At 37.6% G+C, this 21,355-nt stretch overlaps 2 protein-coding genes and 1 non-coding gene across 4 annotated transcripts; 1 reads left to right on the top strand and 2 right to left on the bottom strand.

The window, feature by feature from the left end:
* Positions 1 to 18: 18 nt before the first annotated feature.
* On the top strand, positions 19 to 3,530 carry LOC146467956 (riboflavin-binding protein-like). The gene is made up of 3 exons (XM_085125688.1): positions 19 to 529; positions 2,200 to 2,439; positions 3,127 to 3,530. The coding sequence occupies exons 1-3, from the start codon at positions 266 to 268 to the stop codon at positions 3,349 to 3,351; spliced, it is 729 nt and encodes a 242-aa protein (XP_084981814.1). The 5' UTR covers positions 19 to 265; the 3' UTR covers positions 3,352 to 3,530.
* A 389-nt stretch (positions 3,531 to 3,919) lies between these two features.
* Positions 3,920 to 21,001, bottom strand: LOC146467954 (ceramide synthase 1-like). 2 transcript variants are annotated; one of them, XR_014867698.1, is made up of 8 exons: positions 20,766 to 21,001; positions 15,448 to 15,607; positions 13,266 to 13,446; positions 12,799 to 12,960; positions 10,525 to 10,805; positions 8,730 to 8,883; positions 8,036 to 8,056; positions 3,920 to 7,913 (listed from the first exon to the last, which is right to left on the bottom strand). XR_014867698.1 is itself a non-coding variant. In XM_085125686.1 (7 exons), the coding sequence occupies exons 1-6, from the start codon at positions 20,976 to 20,978 to the stop codon at positions 8,762 to 8,764; spliced, it is 1,119 nt and encodes a 372-aa protein (XP_084981812.1). In that variant the 5' UTR covers positions 20,979 to 21,001; the 3' UTR covers positions 3,920 to 7,911; positions 8,730 to 8,761. The 2 variants fall into 2 exon arrangements, 1 of the variants encoding a protein (XP_084981812.1); XM_085125686.1 differs by lacking the exon at positions 8,036 to 8,056 and having other exon boundaries at positions 3,920 to 7,911.
* Trnap-agg (transfer RNA proline (anticodon AGG)) lies at positions 16,862 to 16,934 on the bottom strand. Its single transcript has one exon. It is a non-coding gene; the product is annotated as a tRNA-Pro (tRNA).
* Positions 21,002 to 21,355: the final 354 nt, after the last annotated feature.

Below are 21,355 nucleotides of genomic sequence, written 5' to 3'. Positions count from 1 at the left end.
CGAGGTCTAGAGAACACTTTCCTTCGAGGTCCAGAACATGTCATTCTTTCAAGTTATCTCGGCTGTTTTATTTCTAGCGTATTTCATGTAATGAATACATCAACACCTTTCACTTTTTTCCTGAAAACATTCGAAATCCACTGTCCATGGTCCAGGGTCCATTCCAAGGATCAATGGTCACCTCTTGAAATCATGCGATGTGCATGATGAAACGTTTTAAAAGTTTTCATTGTCTTCGATTTCATTTGCAAACTCATTCTGCAGAATGGCACGTGCAACTGAGGTTCTCGTATTCTCGCTCCTGTTTGGTTTTCTGGGCGTATTTTGCCACAAACATGAAGAAGTAACAAAATGCATCGATGGTCCTTTCCATAAAGATAAACCTTCCCCAGAGGGAAATGGTTATGTTGAATGCCTCTCTTGGAAAGACAAGGCCTGTTGCACCGCCAATTTCACTGCCGAACTGAAGCGAAACAAAGTGGAGGTATTGTATAACTTCACGTGGAATCATTGCAAGAATTTGTCTAAGGTGAGTTGGATCTTCGAGGGTTACTAAATAGGTATTTATCGTTCGTGAACTTTTCACCTTACAAGTTTAATTAACGTCCTCGACAAGGGAGCATTGAGACCAGTTTAACTGACATGTTTGTATTGTATCAAGTTATCTACAGTTTGAGAACCATTTTGATATGATATGAGATCTTGTGAACTTTAACCAGGGACACATAATCTGATAAAGATTATTGACTGTGTCGAAATTTATCAGGGACTAATCGTGTCATTTTAGCAAAATTTAGAAAATTGTTATGCAAACAAGCGGAGCCAATAGGAAGTCGCACTAGTTGCGTGATCGGCACGCAAACATGATCAATATAAACAGTCATCAAATAACGGCGACCTTAAAAGCCGAAACCGTGGAACGGCGGAATGGCGGAAAATCACCCCAAATCCTAATCCGTGTGCTCTATTTGTCGTAGTCGCTAGTCGGTTTGTGATAAAGGTTTCTTCGTCCTCAGAACTCGCGGGGTGATAATCATTGCTCTTCTCAAAATGTAATCAGAATTACAAAGAATTGTTGTTGCGATGAATGGTTGACAAATAATCCTCTTAGATTTGCAATTCAAATAGCACATACAGTAAAAGAAGTCAGTGAACTTGTTATTAGCGGGAAACTTATAGAGGATATTACATGACCGCGCGGAGATACGAAATTTCTCTTCGAGTGTTGAAAAATATTTCACAAGTGAGCGCAGCGAACGAGTGAAATATTTTCCAACACGAGAAGAGACATTTCGTATCTCCAAGGGGCCATGTAATGTTCTGTTTATTATATAAACACCAATGAAATATCAAATCATTGCAAAAGGCGCGATTTATTATGTAACCATAGCAGTGGTGATCTTTCACGTGTGAAGATAACATGTTATTTTCACGTGTGAAGATATCATGTTTTCGCGCGAAAGCTCACTTTGTATTTCACTGGTGTTTATATAATAAAAACCTCTCTTAAAGGTTGAGTGGGGGGAGTACAGTTTATCAGAAGTTCGCTGATTAGGAAATTTGCACTGAGACTTGTTCGTCTCCATGTAGGAAATTTTTGAAATGGGGAGGAAATGTTTGCGTCGGAGAGGTACATTGAAGCGTGAAAACTTAACCGAGAAGAGCTCAAATAAAAGAGTGACCTTTAGATCATGACGTGGAATTCAGTAACTAGACGACGGCGAGGGCAATGAGAACGCCACAAAACAGTACTTCAGTTGAGCAAAAAACATGCGTTATATATTGCGTTTCTTTGCCCTCCTCAGCAAAGCAGCAACTTGAGAAGACCAAATTGGAGGTTTTGTGGAGAACCTGAGCACATGACGTTGACTCTTTCATTCTCCGCCGTGTGTTCTTAACTCAAACTGAACGCCGTTCCTACGACGGGAAGATCGTACGAATTTTAATTAGTTTCTGGATGGTTCCCCCAAAGGTTCCCCTACATTGTACAACTTGGACGAGCTGAAGTAATCGCGATGAGAATTCATATTTCGAAGTGACCTTTCATCGGCTTTGCCGTCGTCGTAGGTTAAGTTCCCTAATGGACCTAATGGAGCAAGGAGTCTTGCCTGAAGAGAAGAATTCCCAGCGTAAGGAATTGTTTGAATAATAAACTTACTTCCCTGACAATTAAAAGTAGCGGTTCTTTCTTCCCCGCAGGAGTGTGAAAAGTACATAAAAGACGAAGAATGTTTCTGGCAGTGTGAGCCAAACCTTATCAAGTGGCACACCACGGAGGGGAAAGTGAACCGTGTTCCCATTTGCTCCGGTTATTGCAACGACTGGTTCGACGCGTGTAAAGACGACATGACTTGTGTGCAAAACTGGCTGAGTGGCTTTAACTATTCAACAAATGTCAACACATGTCCGGCACAATCCACCTGTCGCAAATTTTCTGAGGTAATGAAAATAACAAGTATATTCTTTGTGGTACACATGTTAGCCTTGCGTTAGCAGCTGAAAATGTTTATGAATAGTTTCCATGCAGTAGATCGGGAGTAACCATTTAAAAGAAAATTTTGCTCATTTATCTCGGCTTCCATTGAGAAAAAACGGTTTTCTTTGAAATTTTAAGGTGGCGTCCTTCAGTAACCACGGCAACAACGCCAACGTAAACGCCCCGTTCACGCCTAAGCTAAACTTTGTTTGTAAGCTGTTTGGTTCTTGTTGTTAGTGATATTTTCGACTTCAAAAACTTCCACAACTTCCAAGTAACAAACACTGCAGCTTAGCGTAAAATGTTAAAATACCGTCGCATACAATATTCGCGTTTCCTCAACTCTCTGAGGACGGCGCCTCTTTTCGTTACTGCGCATTAGTTCTGCGCATCTTGGCATGGAGCAAGAATCAATCTCGTTCCCAGAGCCCTCGTTACCCTTGTCCAGCGGAACGGTTCCCGTTCCGAGATTGGGCAAGAATCGGGTTTCTACTGGTACAACTGAGGTATTTTTGCAATTTTGCGCGGTTTATGATTATGCGGGAAACACGGATCTCATTCCCTAAAACACAAGCAAACTCATGCAGTGATGCCCCTCCGTTTCTGTCTGCAACCGCTTAACTTCCACTGTATTTGATATCGTTTTGTAGGTGTACAAGGACGGCAAAGAATTGTGTAACACAATGTGGGGAGAATCGTTTCAATATGAAACCGGCAATAATTGTATGGTGATGCGGTTCACTGGCGAGAATCCGAATGGTGAGGTAACTAATGGTGAGGTAACTCCACCGCCCCCGACCGTCTCAGCATCTTGTTACTTAAAGTTCGCTTATCCACTGTTGGTTACCATGCTTACAATCTCGCTGCTTCATTAGATCGCTGTCAATTTGAATGAATGCCTCAAGCGATGATATTAGCTTTGCTTTCTGCGTTTGTTTTGCCAAGATTTGTAACTGCTCCGTAAAATAGCGCAAGGTGTCCTCGTGTTTCAAAAGTAAGTCGAATAAATGCGCGTTTGTCGCTCGTGGAAACCACTGATTGGTTTCCTTGTTAACTGTTTGTTGTTCTTTCGTATTTAAAAACCTTCTTAACGCGTCCCTAGCCTGAGTAGCGAGCCTTATCAGTCGGGTTGTTGTGCGTTTTTCACTGTTTGATCGCGCGATAATTCTGCCAGGTCAAAAAGTAAAAAAAGGCACAAGACCCCACTGAAGCGCTTGCGCTCTCGCCACAATTTCTTTGGCTCCCTCTTTCTGGGTCTCCTGGATACGCCCCTGTTTAGGGTGGGGTTGGGATGACGCCGGTAACTTGGGAACAAGTGAGCGGTTTTGCAAGGTAACAACGACTCAGGCCCGGTAACTTTGGTTAAAATTTTCACGACGTTTTGACCTTTTTCATTATTTTGAAGTCTCAAGTGAAGAAAAAAGATCACTGATGAGTCCAACACAAAATTATTCCGCTATTTTATTTATCCTACCAATTACCAGAAATTAAATAAAGACATTATATTTTAGCGGACACCCAATAATTATATACAGGCAAAAATACCTTACGTATGTATTACACCCTTGGTTACTTAACATTATTTTCTGCTCGTCCTTATTTAAAGAGGCGACCTCTCACGACCCAAATGTACTCTTTGGCGATTGGCTATCTGGGGGAAACAGCCAAGATTACTGAACTAAGTTTCGGATCTTTGCAACGACCGCCCCAATGCAAAATTGTCACAAGAAATCTACCTTTAAAAAACAAAACAAAAACAAAAAACAACATTGATATGAAGCCTTGCACTTAAACAGAGTTTGACCTAGAGCTTCACCAAGGCTGGTTTTTAAAAGATTACTTTCACATCGCCTTCAGCATCTTTCAAGCATGGTCCCCTAACAATGAGCTTATTATGTTCAAATAGTTATATTCAAACGATCAGTTATAAAGTGCTGCAATTCTCCGAGAGATGCCGCTAATTTGTATTTTTGGACTAAGGCATTGCTTCTGTTTGTTCTAGTACGGTCTCGAAGCGTATTGAGTTATTGTATTATGGCATCAATCGGGTCCCTCTGGTTTTCGATCACACACTCAGGTCTCGCTCAATCTCGTATCCAGTTTCCTCTGGCTCCTTGGTCAACTTCAACCGCTTACCAAGATGTTAGAGAAGTCTGAGTAGAAGATTGGACCGTCTCGCATGATAAAGAGGATAATGGCAATGCCACTAGACTCCATAACCCTTACTAGCAAAGAGGACTTCTTACTGTTAAATAAGGGTAACTCAGTCGGGCTCTGGGAATGTAAGGTTCATTACCCTGACTTCCTTCTTCAAAGAGTGCAGTGTGCCAGCGAAAGATCGCCTTTTCACCAAAGCCATAGTTACTTTTGTTGTGTAAAACTAATGAGAATGTACCACATATTTCTAACACATCATTTCCCCATTGCCATATTATGCAATGCTATGTTCAACAAAATTAACTCCCCTTAAAAGTCATTGAATTAAGTGATCTCGCTTAAACAGAACTTTAAAATTTCTTGCTAATAAAGGTATAGCAGCATCAAAAATCCTAAGGGGCAAGGCCCCATTTAAAATTTAATTGATTTATTTCAGTTTATATTTATGCAGCATAAATTATGCAAGAATGTTTGCCTTGCTTTCGCTGGTTAAAGCATGCAAAAATAACGTCTTGGCACTTTGGGTGGGTAATTGCGGCAATATAATTAAAATTCGAATGCTAATTCGTATATTTCCCTCAACGGAGGTTAGAATTATGTATTGTGATATGGAGAGGTTAACATTGTATATCACGAGCAACTCTTAGAAAATACTTTTTTTTTTCACAATTTAATCTATGTTTATGTGAATGTTTTTTTTTTTTCCCAAAACCAACTGGTAGCACCCCATTTCCACCATTTGCGTGATATACATTATGCTTATCGATTTCCCATAATGAATACGAAGATAATACTAAACTTAAATCAAGATACAGTAAGCTGAAATATAGGGTAGTACCGTGTTATGGCTAAAATTACAATTGACACTTCAATACTACTGGTTCGCTGATCATCATGACAAAAACACACCAACAAAACAAAGCTAAGAGTGATAGCTACTCCCTAACTACACTGCACTCGTAAAACAAACATACACAAGAATAAACGAAGTATATCGTAGTTTAGTTACAAAATCTACCCATCCCAACTGTCTGGAAATTCTAATTTAGCTCCTTAGTTTCCTAAAATCTTTGGCTCGGAGACCCTTGGAGGCGGTTGTGGATATCTTCTCAAACTGCGCTTTTGTAACTTTTTTCAGTTTTGAGAGTTGGTGGGTTAAAAAGGTAAGATATAGACCCAAGTCTTCTTAAATCTACAAGGCTATATGGATTTAAGGACGGTCCCAACTTTTGTTACTGTGCATACGTTTTGTGTATCTCCAGATACTCGGGTTTCCTCTGGATGTTGCATACTAATACAGGGATATTTTTTGCGCAGTTTAAAACTATGCGGAGAAAGCAGAACTCAGCAAGTGCTCTTGCCATCCAAAAAGAAAATTGGGGGTAACCACACATTTTTCAGAGATAACAAAGCTTCAAAGTGGGAAAAAACACCATACATTACTTTGTATTTTACTGCTTTTTAGAATTACTGTTTCTTAATTATCTCTAAAAAATGCCCGCTATCCCCAAGTTTCTTTCTGGATTCCAGTAGCCCACACTAAAATCTTCTTTTTCCGCACATAGTCATAAACTGTGCAAAAATACTTCTGTATTAGTAGGCACGGTTCTTCAGTAATGACACTAGCATAACAATTTTGCCAAGTGGAACGTTTGTAAAGCATAGTATTCTTGATAAAAAGCATAGGCATACACACACTTCAGGGTGTTCATCTCAAAATTGAAAATTTGTTATTTAGATATAAAAATTTATTAAAGTCTACTCATTTTACTCGGCTGTTCAATGATGAGGGTGCAAGTTACAGTATGACTTAAATAAAGGCCACTTACGACCATGTCCACACCTTCAGCTTGAAAATGGTACGTGGTAACTATATTAAACTGTGTTAAATGCATAATCTATAAAAAATACTACATCTTTCACCTGTGAATAATAGAATGCCATGCCCCTTATATAATGAATAAGTCATTTCTGAATTAGCTTGAAGCTGTGTTTTGAAAATGCGTCATATACAAAATCAAGAAGGTGGATTTTCCCCGAAGTGGAGGTTGATAGTGGTGGATTATAATAAACATGTAATGGCCTTCAAGAGTTTTACACTGCATTAATAATAATAATAATAATAACAATAATAATGATGACGATGATGATGATGATGATGATAATAAGACGCAAATTTTTTGTGAGTTGGATATTTTAAAATTAGAACTTTTAACTTGTAAATAGCTTGGAATATGTTTATAATAATAATAATAATAATAATAATAATAATAATAATAATAATAATAATAATAATAAGACGCAAATTTTTTGTGAGTTGGATATTTTAAAATTAGAACTTTTAACTTGTAAATAGCTTGGAATATGTTTATAATAATAATAATAATAATAATAATAATAATAATAATAATAATAATAATAATACTACTACTACTAATAATAATAATAATAATGATAATAATGCTAATAATAATAATAATAATAATAATAATAATAATAATAATAATAACTGCGTATTTCATATATTGCGTAGATAAGTCATTTTGCCCATCAGCTCATACATGTAGGTTACTCTGGCTTCCCTACAAGGTTGTTTTACACAAACGCATTTGTGTTTTATACTAACTATAGTCAGCAGTAGACACAAGGGTGTCCTTTTAAAAAACAATGCAAAAATCAGTGCTGTCAAGCAGCTTACACATTGCGCACTGCTTAAAGCTCAGGGGCAATAATTCTCTTGAAATCAATATTATTATTTTGGTGCTTAACAGTTAACTGTGAACCAGAATCTCAAAAATATTTTTACTGTTATACATTTTAGATTATTTATAATCACTATTGGATAGTACAACTTATCTAGCTGTTTTAGCATTATTTAACAAACACCTTTAGAGTATTTAACACATGGATATTAAAATAAAAAAAGCCCTACTTTAAAAAAAATTCATATATAGGTTTGTTTCAAATGACTAAGTTTGTTAGTGTGCAGTCTATAGGGTACTATTTTACTACAAAGTTGGTTAAGTTCATCCCGAGTAATGTAATCTAACGATGTTTTACATTACGTACTGGGCTTCCAGATGTTCCAATACTACCATAATAATAACACCAACAATAAAATTACTTTATAATAACAATGCTGCTACATGTAAGAGTATGATGTAGTGATCAAACTTTACTACAGACATTTGCAAGGGTCTCCTCCTGTGTGGGCACTTAGTTTGATAAGGTGATTCTGCCCATCCTGATTTGTGCTTGTGTCACTCAGCAGTGGTAAACTGGAGGAAAATAGAAATTGGACTATCAATAATTATTATCATCACCATCATTTATTTGCCTTAGTAAAAGAAGAAAACATTCAAATATTTATTACAAGTCAAGGCAATGAATTTCTAATTAACTTTATTTGTCAGCAGTGGTAAACTGGAGGAAAATAAAAATTGGACTATCAAAATGTTTCTCAAGTTTGTTTGCCATAAAACACAATAATGTAAAAGGAGCAATAAAGATATGGAGAGGAGACCTCAAGAAACCATCGGGCTTATATTATTAAAGAAAACACAATAAATACGAAATAATTTATAGTGCTGCATATGTGCGGCATGAATAAATCAGAATTATTTCAATAAAAACTCGTACATTTGTTTCTTCAAGGTAGGAAAACTATGTGTTGGAAGAGAATATTTCCAAGTTTTAGGACCTTGATAAAGAATTGTAAAGTGTTTAAGACCACGAAGCATTTTTTAGTTTATCACTAATCTAAGCAAAGTTATCATTCTCAAGGCTCAACGAAAACCTTTTTTTGTTGGTCAAAACATTGCACAATCCCGCACAATCAACATTTTCTACTGTCCAATTTGTCTCCCAAATCCTGCACAATTTCAATTTTTTCCCATGCCCTGTCAGAAGCCCTGGATAGAGAACCTCGAAAGAACTTACTTGCTTACATGATAACCAGTCTCTGCAACAAAATATGGCTTATTAATTTTGGTCCAATTTCAACTTACAACAGCCTTGCATAACACCCTATCAACTATTCTTGACAAGATATTCCACACCAGCAATATTTTTATCAGTTGTTCTAATACAAACATACCGAGCTGAGTTCGTAATTGTGTATGTTCCATGCTATGGGTTTGCTGGCTTGGTGCCTGGTTGTCTGCGACGGAATTGCTCTTTATTATCTTTTTCTGTTGGATTATCAACTTTTTCAGCCTTTCTTTTGGTTCCCTCCTTGCCACTGTACAAAGCTGTAAAAGTAATGGGGTTGAGTAAAATCTCAGTGTTTCCATCTAGCAGATCTGGGAGCCATCATATTGGGTCACAAGGAATACACGTACTTTAAGGAGGCCGAACACAGTTTGCGCACCCTTTATAGATTCTGTTAGTGATGCTATTAAGCGCGTGCTAGGGTTGTGGTAAGCAAATACTATTGGTCCCTCAATTTTATACCAAATGGATCACAAAGGTAAGTTTTGCTCTTAAAATAACTCAGTTTCTCGTTTGTGATTCCTTCTTCATTTATCACTGAGCAAAGAAAGTGAGTTTACAATGAGCTACGCCTTTTTGTACGCTTTTCATCTTTGCTGAGAAAACCTAATTAAAAGCCACGCATGCGCATTTGAGCAAAAAATTGTGACTGGTTGTTTTAATGGAAATGAACTGTTTACTAAGGAACCGCTCGTTAGAATTTCGTGAAATTTGACAAAACAGTAGTTTTCTAAAAGCGTAACTTGCCTACAAACCAAAAACAAAATCTAACAGAGGGTATCTTTAAAAAACATTGAAAGTGCAAAACCAACATTTACAGGAGATCTCTCTGTTAAAATTACATGAAAGCAGCGTCACTATGTCAGTATTTTGTGAGTTTTTCTGGATACAAAAAATAGAAAAATCTAACAAGTGCATTTTCTAAAAATTAAGGAAAACCATTATTTGTGGACGGTAAATAGCTTGCTGCATTGCCATGGCAACGACACCTTGCTCAACAAGAAGTATCTAAATTTATTCCTTCTTAGTTAATCTTGCACCATGCTAATTTCGGGTACTCAAAAGAACGTAGTTTTCAAATAATGTTTACTAACACCTGTATACTGGAAAACTGTGTTCGGCCACCTTAACTTCAAAGGACTTATAGCAGTTACCAATAAAACATGACCTACTGCGTTCAAAAGAGTTGGATAAAATTGGGTTTTGGTGAACGTCTATCAAAGAAAGCCACTGAAATTATTATTTTGAATTCTGAAAAGATTCCAAGCCAACCTTGCAAAGACTAAATTTTTTTTGAAATTGATTTCTCAGCCAGACCAAGTGAAAAGAAAAGGTACACAGCGCCAATTTTGCAAATTATCACGTGCAGTGATTTAAGATTTTTTATTCAAAAATGTGGTTTCCTCTAAAGGCTGCCCTTTCTTTTAGATAAACTGACCTTCAGATTACTACATGTAGCTCGAATGCTCAACTAGGTTCATGTCCATCCTTATATATAGTCAAAACCTTATTTTGTGGCCAGAAAAAACAAAAACAGAAAGGGAGTAGGGGCACTTATTCCCAGTAGTGAGAACACTCCCCTCCCACCAATGTGGCCCAGGCCAATGTGTGGGTTGAGTTTGTTGTTGGTTCTCGCCCTTGCTCCAAGAGCTTTTTTTTCTCCAGGTATTCCTGTTTTCCCCTTTCCTCAAAAACCAACACTTCTAAAGTCCAATTCGATCTGGAAAGTGTCCCCAATTAGTGCTCTGTGCTAAATACATGTACATTGACACTTAAATAAAGTGATTTAATTAGTTATTTTATTTATAACAGTTCAAGGATTTACTGTACCTGCAAAGCAGGTGTCCACAGTCTGCAAAGGGTAAATTAAATACAGCTTACACAAGCTCTTTAATACTTACCATGGTTTGCAGTTGACATGTCCCCATTTTCAAACACCTTGCCATTAGCCAATTTATCCTTTGGAATCTCCCGGGTGTCTTCTACACCAGTACTCATTCCAGTGATAATACGAATTAGGAGCCACACAATGTATTGGAACCACCATAAGTTCATGCAAAATAGAATCCATAGCATAGTATTGAAGAAGAAGTAAAACGGAGCTGTAGGGACAAACTCACGGCCATCACAGCCACAAGTCAAGAGCACTTTCAATGGGTAGAGGTACAGGCGGCAATAAAACCTGAAACATAATTACGGAGAATTAGGGTTTGATTGACCCTATTCTGGAATAAGAGTTACCTACCTGTTACCTATCTACTTCGTGCCATCTGGCACATAAGGCCTCAACACAACTCCGCCAACCAGCTCTGTCAGCCGCTGCGATTTGTACCTCACTTAAGCAAGGTACCACATTGGCCCCAAGAGAAGATTGCCTTCGAGTGTTTAAGGTTTCTGTAATCTGCTTTGTTTTAAGGGGACGGGTGATTGGCCCATCGCCCAACCCCGAACCTGGAGGACCAGCGGCTGTTCTTTGTCTGGCCTCTACCCCTCGACCAATCCGGCATGGTTAGACCTGCCAGGGACCAGAGTACCAGCCGGCACATCTCTTAGGGTCATTGAGACACCCAAGCCTCACCACCACTACAAGGTGACAGCCCAAAGTGAACATACACTGTACATACAACGATGAAAAGAAATCCCTCATAAGAGGTTTTAGGAGTTACTGGAGTACGAAACGGCTCTTAAATTATCATGTGTCAGCAAAAGTTTGCAGAAATGCCTTCCCAAATTACTTAAAAGGAGAAATCTAACAGCTATTCCGCTTACTCTTATTCCAGAATACGGTCAATCAAATGCAACCTTAAAAGACATAGTGGCATTTAGTACAAGTCATGTAATTAAACTCAGATCAAATTCCCATTAAACCCAATATTGACTTAATCCGGCTTTGAACAACTGGGTCCTAGTGGCAAAGTATGTGTCAACAATACAGTAATTATTACACAGCTGAAGTTTTTCCTGCCAAAGTGCATTAATTTATTGGCTAATTCATAGTCACATGACATCTTACAATAGAACTGTTTACTGCCAAAAGCCCACGAACATGTACCATTGCAAAAACGATGCTGTCAGAGGGTAACTGAACCATCACATGTACCTACAAATGTTGACCATTTGTTTTCCAAGTGTGATCTATTAATCTTAATGTAGTTGTTGTACTGTATAACAATTTCATTTAATGACTGGCCTCTCAGAAATCTCGATGACATTGTTTCCTGACACAAAGTCAAGGAAACATTGAGACTAGAGGGAAACAAATTAAAGAAACTGTTTCTCTTGAGACCAGTTATGAAGTGTTTAGTATTGAGTGGTGCCAAAATAATAGCCTCTCATTCACTCCAGGTATCAACATGTCTCTGAAAACTTAAACGTGGCAAAATGACCCATATACAAAAGTCACCTGCAACAAATGTCCATAGTTTTCTTGCAGAATTCAATTAATTTTTATCTTGATTCCACTTGTTGTCTACAAATACATTAGTGGTCACTCTTGCTTGGGATTCCCCAAAGCCAGTGGCTAAATTAATAAAAGTTTCCCCCTTGAAGAAAGACATGCAAGCCTTCCACCATTCTAAAGGATGTCAATTATTTCAAGTGCTAGCTTTTAACAGCTCCATCATTTAAATGTTTCTCCACTAATTTCTACCATGAGTATTTTTCTGTGCAACTGATCCTACAGTAGGAATTACTGTACTAAAGAATCAAGTCTGTCAACCTCCCACATCTTCAAATATGGAGAATATGACTTCCCAGCCAGCAACGACAAAGCGCCTTACAGGGGCATGGCATCAAGGCTAAATTAACGGCTTCATAAGGGGGGGTGGGGGGCAGGACTCTTTTAAGTCTATGAAACAGTACCTCAAACAACACTCAACATTTCAGATTTTATTGAACATTGGAAAGTCGAGTCTACGATAAATAGCAAACTTCGGCGATTATCCGGGAGATTACAGACATAAATCTGGAGACCGGGAGATACGGTTCAAAATCCGGAGTCAAAATCTTTGAAATAGCCAACTACAGCTGAGTAATCAAACTCCATTACGTCACTGGGGGGTCTAAAACAAGGATTTCGACATTACTTCACAGATGGTTAGGTTGATCTGAGGTGTAGGCTTGGTGTTGCCATTGTATTAGTCAGAATGATAAAATGTTTTATTGCCCAAGCTTACCATGTTGCTGTAAAAAGAGTAAAACAAACACCACTGAGAACGTCTGGAATAAGGTGATACTTTCCATCACGCGACTTGAAAGACACACAGAGTTTACAAAACTCCAGCAGAATGTCACAGCCATCATGGAGAAACAGCACAATAAGACCAATCCTGTGGTACCTGAAACAGGCAAAAACACAAAAACTATTAATTAATAAAATACAACTAATATTACGACTATATTTGGAGCAACAGACAACGCCCGCTTACAATGTTCTCAACCAAGCCCTTCAATAATTTTATAATAAATTATGTTTTTGACATCTTACCTGATTGCGAATGAGAATAGAATGAGTGCATTAGTGAGAATGTGATGCAGAATATTAATAACGACTATATTTGGAGCAACAGACAACGCCCGCTTACAATGTTCTCAACCAAGCCCTTCAATAATTTTATAATAAATTATGTTTTTGACATCTTACCTGATTGCGAATGAGAATAGAATGAGTGCATTAGTAAGAATGTGATGCAGAATCATAAGAATGGAATCCCTCCTCCACTGATCCATAAACACCGTAGCGTATATAGAATGGAAATAAAATCCTGCTTCTACCATATAGATTGCGTATATGTCTTGAGGAATGGGCATTCCTTTATACCAGCCTGGGGATGAAGAACACATTTCTTGTTTGATTTTAAAGTGTTTCTACAACAGGGTTTAAGCTAAGGTTCAAGTTAAGGACAGTGCCTACTAATAAGGAAGCATTTTTGTGTGGTTTATAGCTATGCTGGGAAAGCAGATCTTAGCTAGCAAGGGCTATTGAAATCCAAAAGAAAATTGGCGGGAACCATGCATTTTTAGGGATGATGAAGCAACAATTTTACTAAAAAAAAAAACTGTAAAATACAGAGCAATGTATGGCATTTTTTTCCAAATTGAAGCTTTATTATCTCAGAAAAATGCATGGTTACCCCACATTTTCTTTTTGGGTACCAAGAGCACTTGCTAATTTCTGCTTTCTCTGCATAGTTTTAAACCACGCAAAAATATCCCTGTATTAGTAAACACCCGCCACCCATACGAAACCTTTAGTTAATATCTCGAGATGCAAGAACGTATACCAGTAGCAAAAGTAAGCACCGTCCTTAATAGCACTGTATTTAGAGCTGCAATACTTCAGGCATTTGCCTTGTACATGTAGTAATAAACTGATGACAGGTGTAGGCAATGGTGTAGGCAGTAGATGCCAATAAATAAGTCCAGCATGAAAGTTACTGAGGTTTGCATAAACATTACCAAAGAAATTTCAGATTACGGTGTATATCACCAATGAAATGATCAATATTTAAAGGACTTTTTCTATTAAAGCAGATATTTGCACCTTGCACCTGGCATACAGTATTTAAACAGCTGCAAAGTCACATGTCCTAACTTGTCATTGAAGGTAGTAATCACACAAAAATTAACAAAATCTGTTAAATAAAGATACAGGAAAAATTGTGCTGTTCAGGAAAATATCCATACGAGTTCGCTTCACAGGTTTCTTTCTTTTTGGTTTCAGTCATTAACCCCCCAGAAATTCCAGTTTAGCTTAATGCTTCCCTTTAAAAACTTAGACCTTTTAGAGCCCTGTTTACCTTCAGAAAAATATTAATGTTTCCAGTGATCTTCCATTCGGTTGGGTATGGATATTTCCTGAATCCACAAATTTCCTGACAATCTTAACTACAGTAAGTTATACTTAAACTCTCATCAGAATTCACCAAGGATTATGACCAGACATGAAAAAAATAATTAATTTTATGGGGGCATTTGCACCTTGAATATTGTGGAAACAGATACCTTTATCAACACTATTTTACTATGAAAGTCTTACATGAAGTTAGCTGACTCATAAAAACACTGAACATGGGGTGGTGACAGGCAAATTTCTCTTAAGGACATTTTTGTGAAAATTGTCTAACCTTGACTTTTGCGTAAAACTTTTCCAGCAAGTTACTCATCTTGAAAAATTGGTCTTCTTTACTCAGACTATATGGCCCCAGTGTCTGTTAGTCTTGCAAAATTGTAAATGAATCTCTAGAATTCAACTTTCCATGCCAAATGTTTTATGAATGGGTCTACTGAACAAAAATGCATTCAACTGGTAATGTCTGTTAGATTAGAGTGACATAGTTTTAAACAACAGTAGTTACAAACTCTGAGGGCCACAACTAACAAGTTATTGGGATTCAGATGTCAAGTAGGTAAGAACAATAAGGAAATGTTTAACTTCTCAAGTTGATTTTTTTGTAAAATTTTTTCACAATCTGTGGAGAATTGGAAAAGAAATTATCTAGATGTAACAAAAACGAGGGGTCACCGACCATTTGAGACAGTAAACTGCAGGCAAAGCATGCGTGCTCATGCATGACATACATTGTACTTGACATTGTGACATGAATCATGTGCGCAGCAAGGGTGCACATATTAAACAATTAGCGAGAACATCCTTAAAGCAGCCTACTACTTTCCTTTTAAGGAAATGATTCAAGTAGATGAACTAGTTGGAACTGATCACGACACTGCACTTCACACTTCACACTTTCTACTGTGCCTTATAAAGCATATTTAAACCATGGACATTGACTTTTTTATTTGCTCAACATTATAAACATACATACCTCTCCAACAATAACTTGGGTCCTGGAAAAAGTTATATTTGCCACTAAATAGAAGATAGGAAGTATAGCCGTATGCTGAGGAGTAGAATATAAACTTGAAGGCACTTTCTGGACATTTTTTCTGATCTTTCTCAAGGAGTTTACACCACCCAAAAAAAGGCTGCAAATTGAAACACAAATAAATGTGAATTTATGAATGTGTTGAATGACTGCAACATTTTGTATTAAAGCCGTTCCTCGTTTGCATTACAGTTACAATACTACAGTGCACATGCCTTATGGAATTGCAATCACTTTCCATTCCGTTTCAACTGGCCATTTGAAATGAAAAGCATGAGAAAAAGCATACATTTTACACCAATAATATTGAAAACAGGTGAACATTAAAGCACATCGGAGAAGCACAAGAAAGGGAGAAAATTTTACATATAGATCCTTATGCCTGCATTGGGTCTGTTTTCAGGCTTGTCACAAATTCACATTTCTATTTGTTTCCCACTTTCTTTCTTCAGTTCCATTCAAATGTCACTATTATAGATAGCATGATTTAATAAGGCATTGGAAAAAAAAAAAACAACAAAAATATATAGCTTTGAAAATTTTACATGTTAGTACCTACATGTACAGTACATCTTATAAGTTATGTCTATGAATGTATGGAATCATACACTGCAGAATGGTTTCTACAGGAACTGCGATGCTGTGTCATCGGGGCAGAGGAAATGAATAAAATTATTTGATTTTATCTACTGAGTTGATAACTTTAAAGCTACTCTAATTTTGAAATTTGGCAGAAAAGGCAATTTAAATAGATATTTGTACAGGAGGTCTGTAATGCATTTTCTGCATCTAGGCACGGAAAGAAGCATAAACTTTTAATAATGGATTTTTAACTGAAATCAAATTATTTCTAATCAGTTTCAACAAGATATCACATAAAAAGACATCCTAGTAAACATGCAATAACTACAGCTTTAAAAAACCACTGTACATATAAATTTTGGGTGCATAAAACTAATACACACATGAACATTTTTAACAATTTAGCTTTCAAAACACTGGTAAAATAAACAGATTCACAGCAAGCAACTCTCATTTTGAATATGCACGATTTAGAATTTCAGGAGTTTCATTAAGATTTTGAACAGTTGGCCAAGAGGTCATTGCACCTGGGTGGGACAGCTAATTTGGATAATTTTATGGCCTTTCTTGAAAACACTGCTTAAGATGTTAAAAGCAGCTGGGCAAAATTGTGTTCACAGACAGTCAATTTGCCTGGTGGCTGGCCACTAAAGAAACCCCTGGAATTTCATCCGCAGTCCTTTTACACAATATCTTTTTTCATTATTATTATATGCATGCATCATTGCTTGACTTTGGGAGTGAACTGGGAGTGAAGCCTTAAAAAAAATTCAGGCTTGAACGGGATTCGAACCCATGACCTCTGCGATCCTGGTGTAGTGCTCTACCAACTGAACTATCAAGCCAACTGGGAGCTGGTCAGATTGTGAGTTCCTAATATACCCATTAAGGATGAATGAATGAATGAGTGTAAATATTGAAACATATATTTTGAACTGCGGATGAAGGACCAAACAGAAGAAAGATCCTCGCAGTCAGTACGCAACTTAAGCAGTTGCGAAAAGAAAGCCTGAAAAAAAAATTCAGGCCCATGAAAACACACAACCTCATTCCCAGGGCCTCTCCTCTTCACGTCCCAGGGAGCGAGAGAGGAGAGACCCACTTGGGTCTGGTCACGTGTCTCTTAGAGAAAAATTAGACCCAGGGAGGGGTTCTTCGCTTGCTAATTTTTGTCAAGATTTATTTTCGACTCCAAAACCAGACTTCCGCTTTGCTGTGCAAAGCCCACGCGAAACTCATTCAACTGGCTATGTTTTTCAGTAGTCTTCATTTTGCGTGTCATTGTAACATTAATCGGCTTAAAGCTTAACAAAGTCCGTTGTCTTGAGGCGCTGTACTTTGGAAAATCACTGTGTATAAACGACAAAATTAACAGTGGATGAACAGCGCCTTCTCCTTCCATTCATGGAGTTGTGGTTTATTCTAGCTTTGAATGCGCTAGTGAAAGATCAAATCTGAAGAACTAAGGAAGGAAACTTGAAAGGAATTGGGTTGATGTCTAGCTGTTCTGAAAGGTCATTCTGCAGCAGCTACGCTGCTAACAGAGAGTTTCATTCTGGAAAATCTTTTAGCATAAGCGCAGTCGTTCGCGTCTCTGGTATTTAGCGTCGTTGGTTTGTTTACGTCCGCTTTTCTCTCGAGACGTAAACAAACCAACGATGCGAACGACCACGCTCATGCTAAAAGATTTGCCAGAAAGAAACGCTCTGTTAGCAGGGTTTCAGCAACAAACAATACACAGGAAATAGCACATAAGCAGAACACTTTCGAAAGGAGGATGGACGGTATTACAACGTGTATACGGTAAATTTTTCACGGATCTTTCAGTGAACAAAGAGAACCCAGTTTGAAATACCGTAATCATTACAAAACAATAACTAAATAACCTTTGTTCCAGTTGATGGCGTTAAAGTGAAATTTAGTCTTTGGCTACAATGGCTTCGAGATACATTTCCGGTCACGTTTGATTCTTTCCTGGCTGTCAAATGCAGCGCGGAAGACGACTTCTCGATGCACCGCTTGACTTTAACGATGCCTGACTTTCAGAGATCGTGGACTTAACGACTCTTAAAGTAAATGTGGCAAAAAATTCACTTCGTGGAAGTGCGTCGCCGTAAAGCTCCTTGGCTGCCACTAGTAATAGTGACAATAGTCGATTCCCTTTGCTGTAAAGATTTCGCCAATGACTAGTATCTTCAACTGATTTACAAAGTCGATAGCAGCTCACATTCACAGATTCACTCGCTTTATTTATCTTTATAGGGGTTTCTGAATGACCACTTGACATGACCTTTGAAACACACGCGAATCGCAAGTTGACTTGACTGGGGCATGTTTTCCCATCTCCGGTACACTTAGTATAGGCAAACTGACACTCAACCGCCCCTCTCTCAAGTCATTTATTTGTAATCTCCCAGATTCTGGGAGACACCTGACCAGACCCAACCAGGGTCTCTCCTCTCTCGCTCCCTGGGACATGAAGAGGAGAGGCCCTGGGAACGAGGTTGGAAAACACACTTTGTTTGACAAAGGAAGAGTTTCACTTTCAGATACCAAGAAGTAAATTTGTCTGTAAATGGGAACTAAGGGAAACGCATTTCTTTTCAAGATAGAAACATTGAGTTAGAGGGAGTGAAACATTTGTATAGCCAGATCAAAATTCATCAACATTCATTTGCCAACTACTACTATAACAACATATATTTCAGATATTTTCACTTATAAAAGTTTCCAAATGATGCTTAGAATTGTTTATGGGAACTGCATATACTGAACACCTGTTCTCAACCACAATTATTGTGGTTATTTCTTTGGCTTGCATAATCATAATATAATGTTTACTCAAGCTTCACCATACAGCAGTATACATGTTTGTGACTCTATTTTGAAAACACCCATTATTGTTTTGGGGCTGAAACCACAGAACCATCGAACACACATTATACAATAACATAACTTACAAGTAGTTGCATGTTGAAATACAAGGAGTTATTAACTTTCATTATGGCATAAAGTACAGTGTTCATGAATCATCACTTAATCACCTGATCTGAACAAAGGATTTTTCCAATATTCACTACATGAATAACAAAAATGTTTACATCTCTGTTCCAATTATTAGCATATGAGCTCTGTTGCAGAAAGAAATCCCTTGCTTTCCCTCTGTTTGCTCAAAATTTACAAAGTTATAAACATGTCAAAATCATAAAGAGAAAGATTGAACTAAATCAAAAGTGCATGCTACAGCATGATAAAATTATTAATAGAACTCTTAGAAGACACGAGATAATAGGAACACATTATCAACATGAAAAAGTTATTTTGAACAAAACAAGCTGAATATTGGAACCTCGTTACCATTAATCTGATTTTCTTGTTGAAAATTTCAATGTATCAGTCAAGCAAATTAATATCACTAAATAAAATTACCCGTCTTTTTAAAATAATGAAATGTGTAAAGTTCAAGATGTTCTCTTGGAACTAAACACAATGAAAAGCACTCAGGAAAGGTTTAATTATTTTTTTGATGGACGACATAAATTGCCGACCTTTTGATTTTGACAAGTCCCTTCTTTTGTACCGGATCCAAAGGTGTTTTGTTTTGAAGAACTAATTTTAAAATAATATCCAGTTTCTATGTGCTACAAACATCACGCCCGTGGGCCAGTATTATGATAAGATAAGTGCATACCAATTTGGGTTTACATATTGTATATTGAATTAAGCTTAAATATTTTCCAAAAAAAAAATTAAAAAACCCGGACTATCCACTTGGATACTTATTGCTAACTTCTACGGCCCTACAAATTTTTCCGTCACTTTTAAGGAGAACTTTCTCAATTAAATTCAAATGAACGGACCAAGTACAGGTGCGAGTTTCATTTCGCAACCACACAATTTCATGTAAATTATGACGCCTTTCAAAATAATGACTTTTCCAATAGCAAAAACTAGACCAAACCAACATCTGCTCATACAAAGAATGCGAAGGAATCTTCCATAATTCTTTGTAAATCCGGTTTTACAAAAATGAAGCTCACATTTTAAATAAGGTTATTGAATTCTTTTAAAATCATAAAAGACTGTAAAATTCCGCGCAACGAATTAGAAGACACAATTAAGCTTGGAAACACACAACAAGTGTGCCGCATAAAATTTTGTTAACGACAATATTATAACACACTTCAGATACGAAGGAGGCAGAATAAATGTGCAAGTTATAAATTTATTTAGTAATTTCTTAACTGAGATGATCTGGGATCAATCTTGACCACGTTATAAACACGACGAGCACTCATAGTGGTCGAGAGGTTTCGGCAAAGAATACGTTCGGTTTTAGCGGTCCAAACAAAAAGTTACTTCCTTACTGAAAAATATTCCGAAGGAATAACAGTGGTACAGAAGATAAAACTTAAAAGCTCTTGATTTGAAGCAATTTTCGATATTTAGGGAGTCTTAACGGTGCGCATTATTTCATCACGACCCTTGCTCTCAATTGATCGTGCGAGGGAACTTCTAACAAAACATAGTTTACTTTGTGCAACAAACGTGCACTTGTCATTAAATTACCGCACCGAATCTAAGTGAACATGGACGATAAAATGGTATAGTACGATGCCCAGCTCCACGCATAAGCCCGCTCAGAAAAATTCACAAAACAAAATATGCATTCCTACCTTGAAGACTGCTATGGTCAAGACATATCGCAAGATGGTGAAACACACACCGAGAAACAGGCAAAGGACGATGTCATTTACTGATATAAAGCCATAACTGTAAATCTCTTTGATAAAATCTGTCAGAAACGTCTTTGTTGGGCCCCGTACTTTCCATTCCACCTGACTATGATACCATATTTTGCTGAGAGCCTCAAAGTATCCAGTCGCCATTTTGGAACCGCCTCATTGACACGAACAAAAGAGTTAGGCATATGAGGGGAGGGGAGGGACAGGTTCAACAACTTTGTTCCACCCAAAGTTCCACCCACCCGTCCACGTTATAGCGCGGTTCGCAATGCGTGCTGAAAGCAGCGAGGGAGATCTAACGGATCGAAGAAACAAGAAAAATGCACCTATTCTAAATTTCTGCGATGCCGGTGCAGTGCTCTACCAACTGAGCTATCAAGGCAACAGGGAGCTGGCCATATTGTGAGTTCGTAATATACCAGTGAAGGATGAATAAATAAATGCTCAAATGATCAAATAGAAGAAAGATCCTAGCAGTTACTACGCAACTTGCCAAGCTGTACAAATGATCTCGAAAACCT

This window comes from Pavona decussata, unplaced genomic scaffold (genome assembly GCF_977016875.1).
Source record: "Pavona decussata unplaced genomic scaffold, jaPavDecu1.1 SCAFFOLD_134, whole genome shotgun sequence".
In the NCBI taxonomy this organism is placed as follows: domain Eukaryota; kingdom Metazoa; phylum Cnidaria; class Anthozoa; order Scleractinia; family Agariciidae; genus Pavona; species Pavona decussata.
This window is presented reverse-complemented; position numbering and strand designations above follow the sequence as displayed.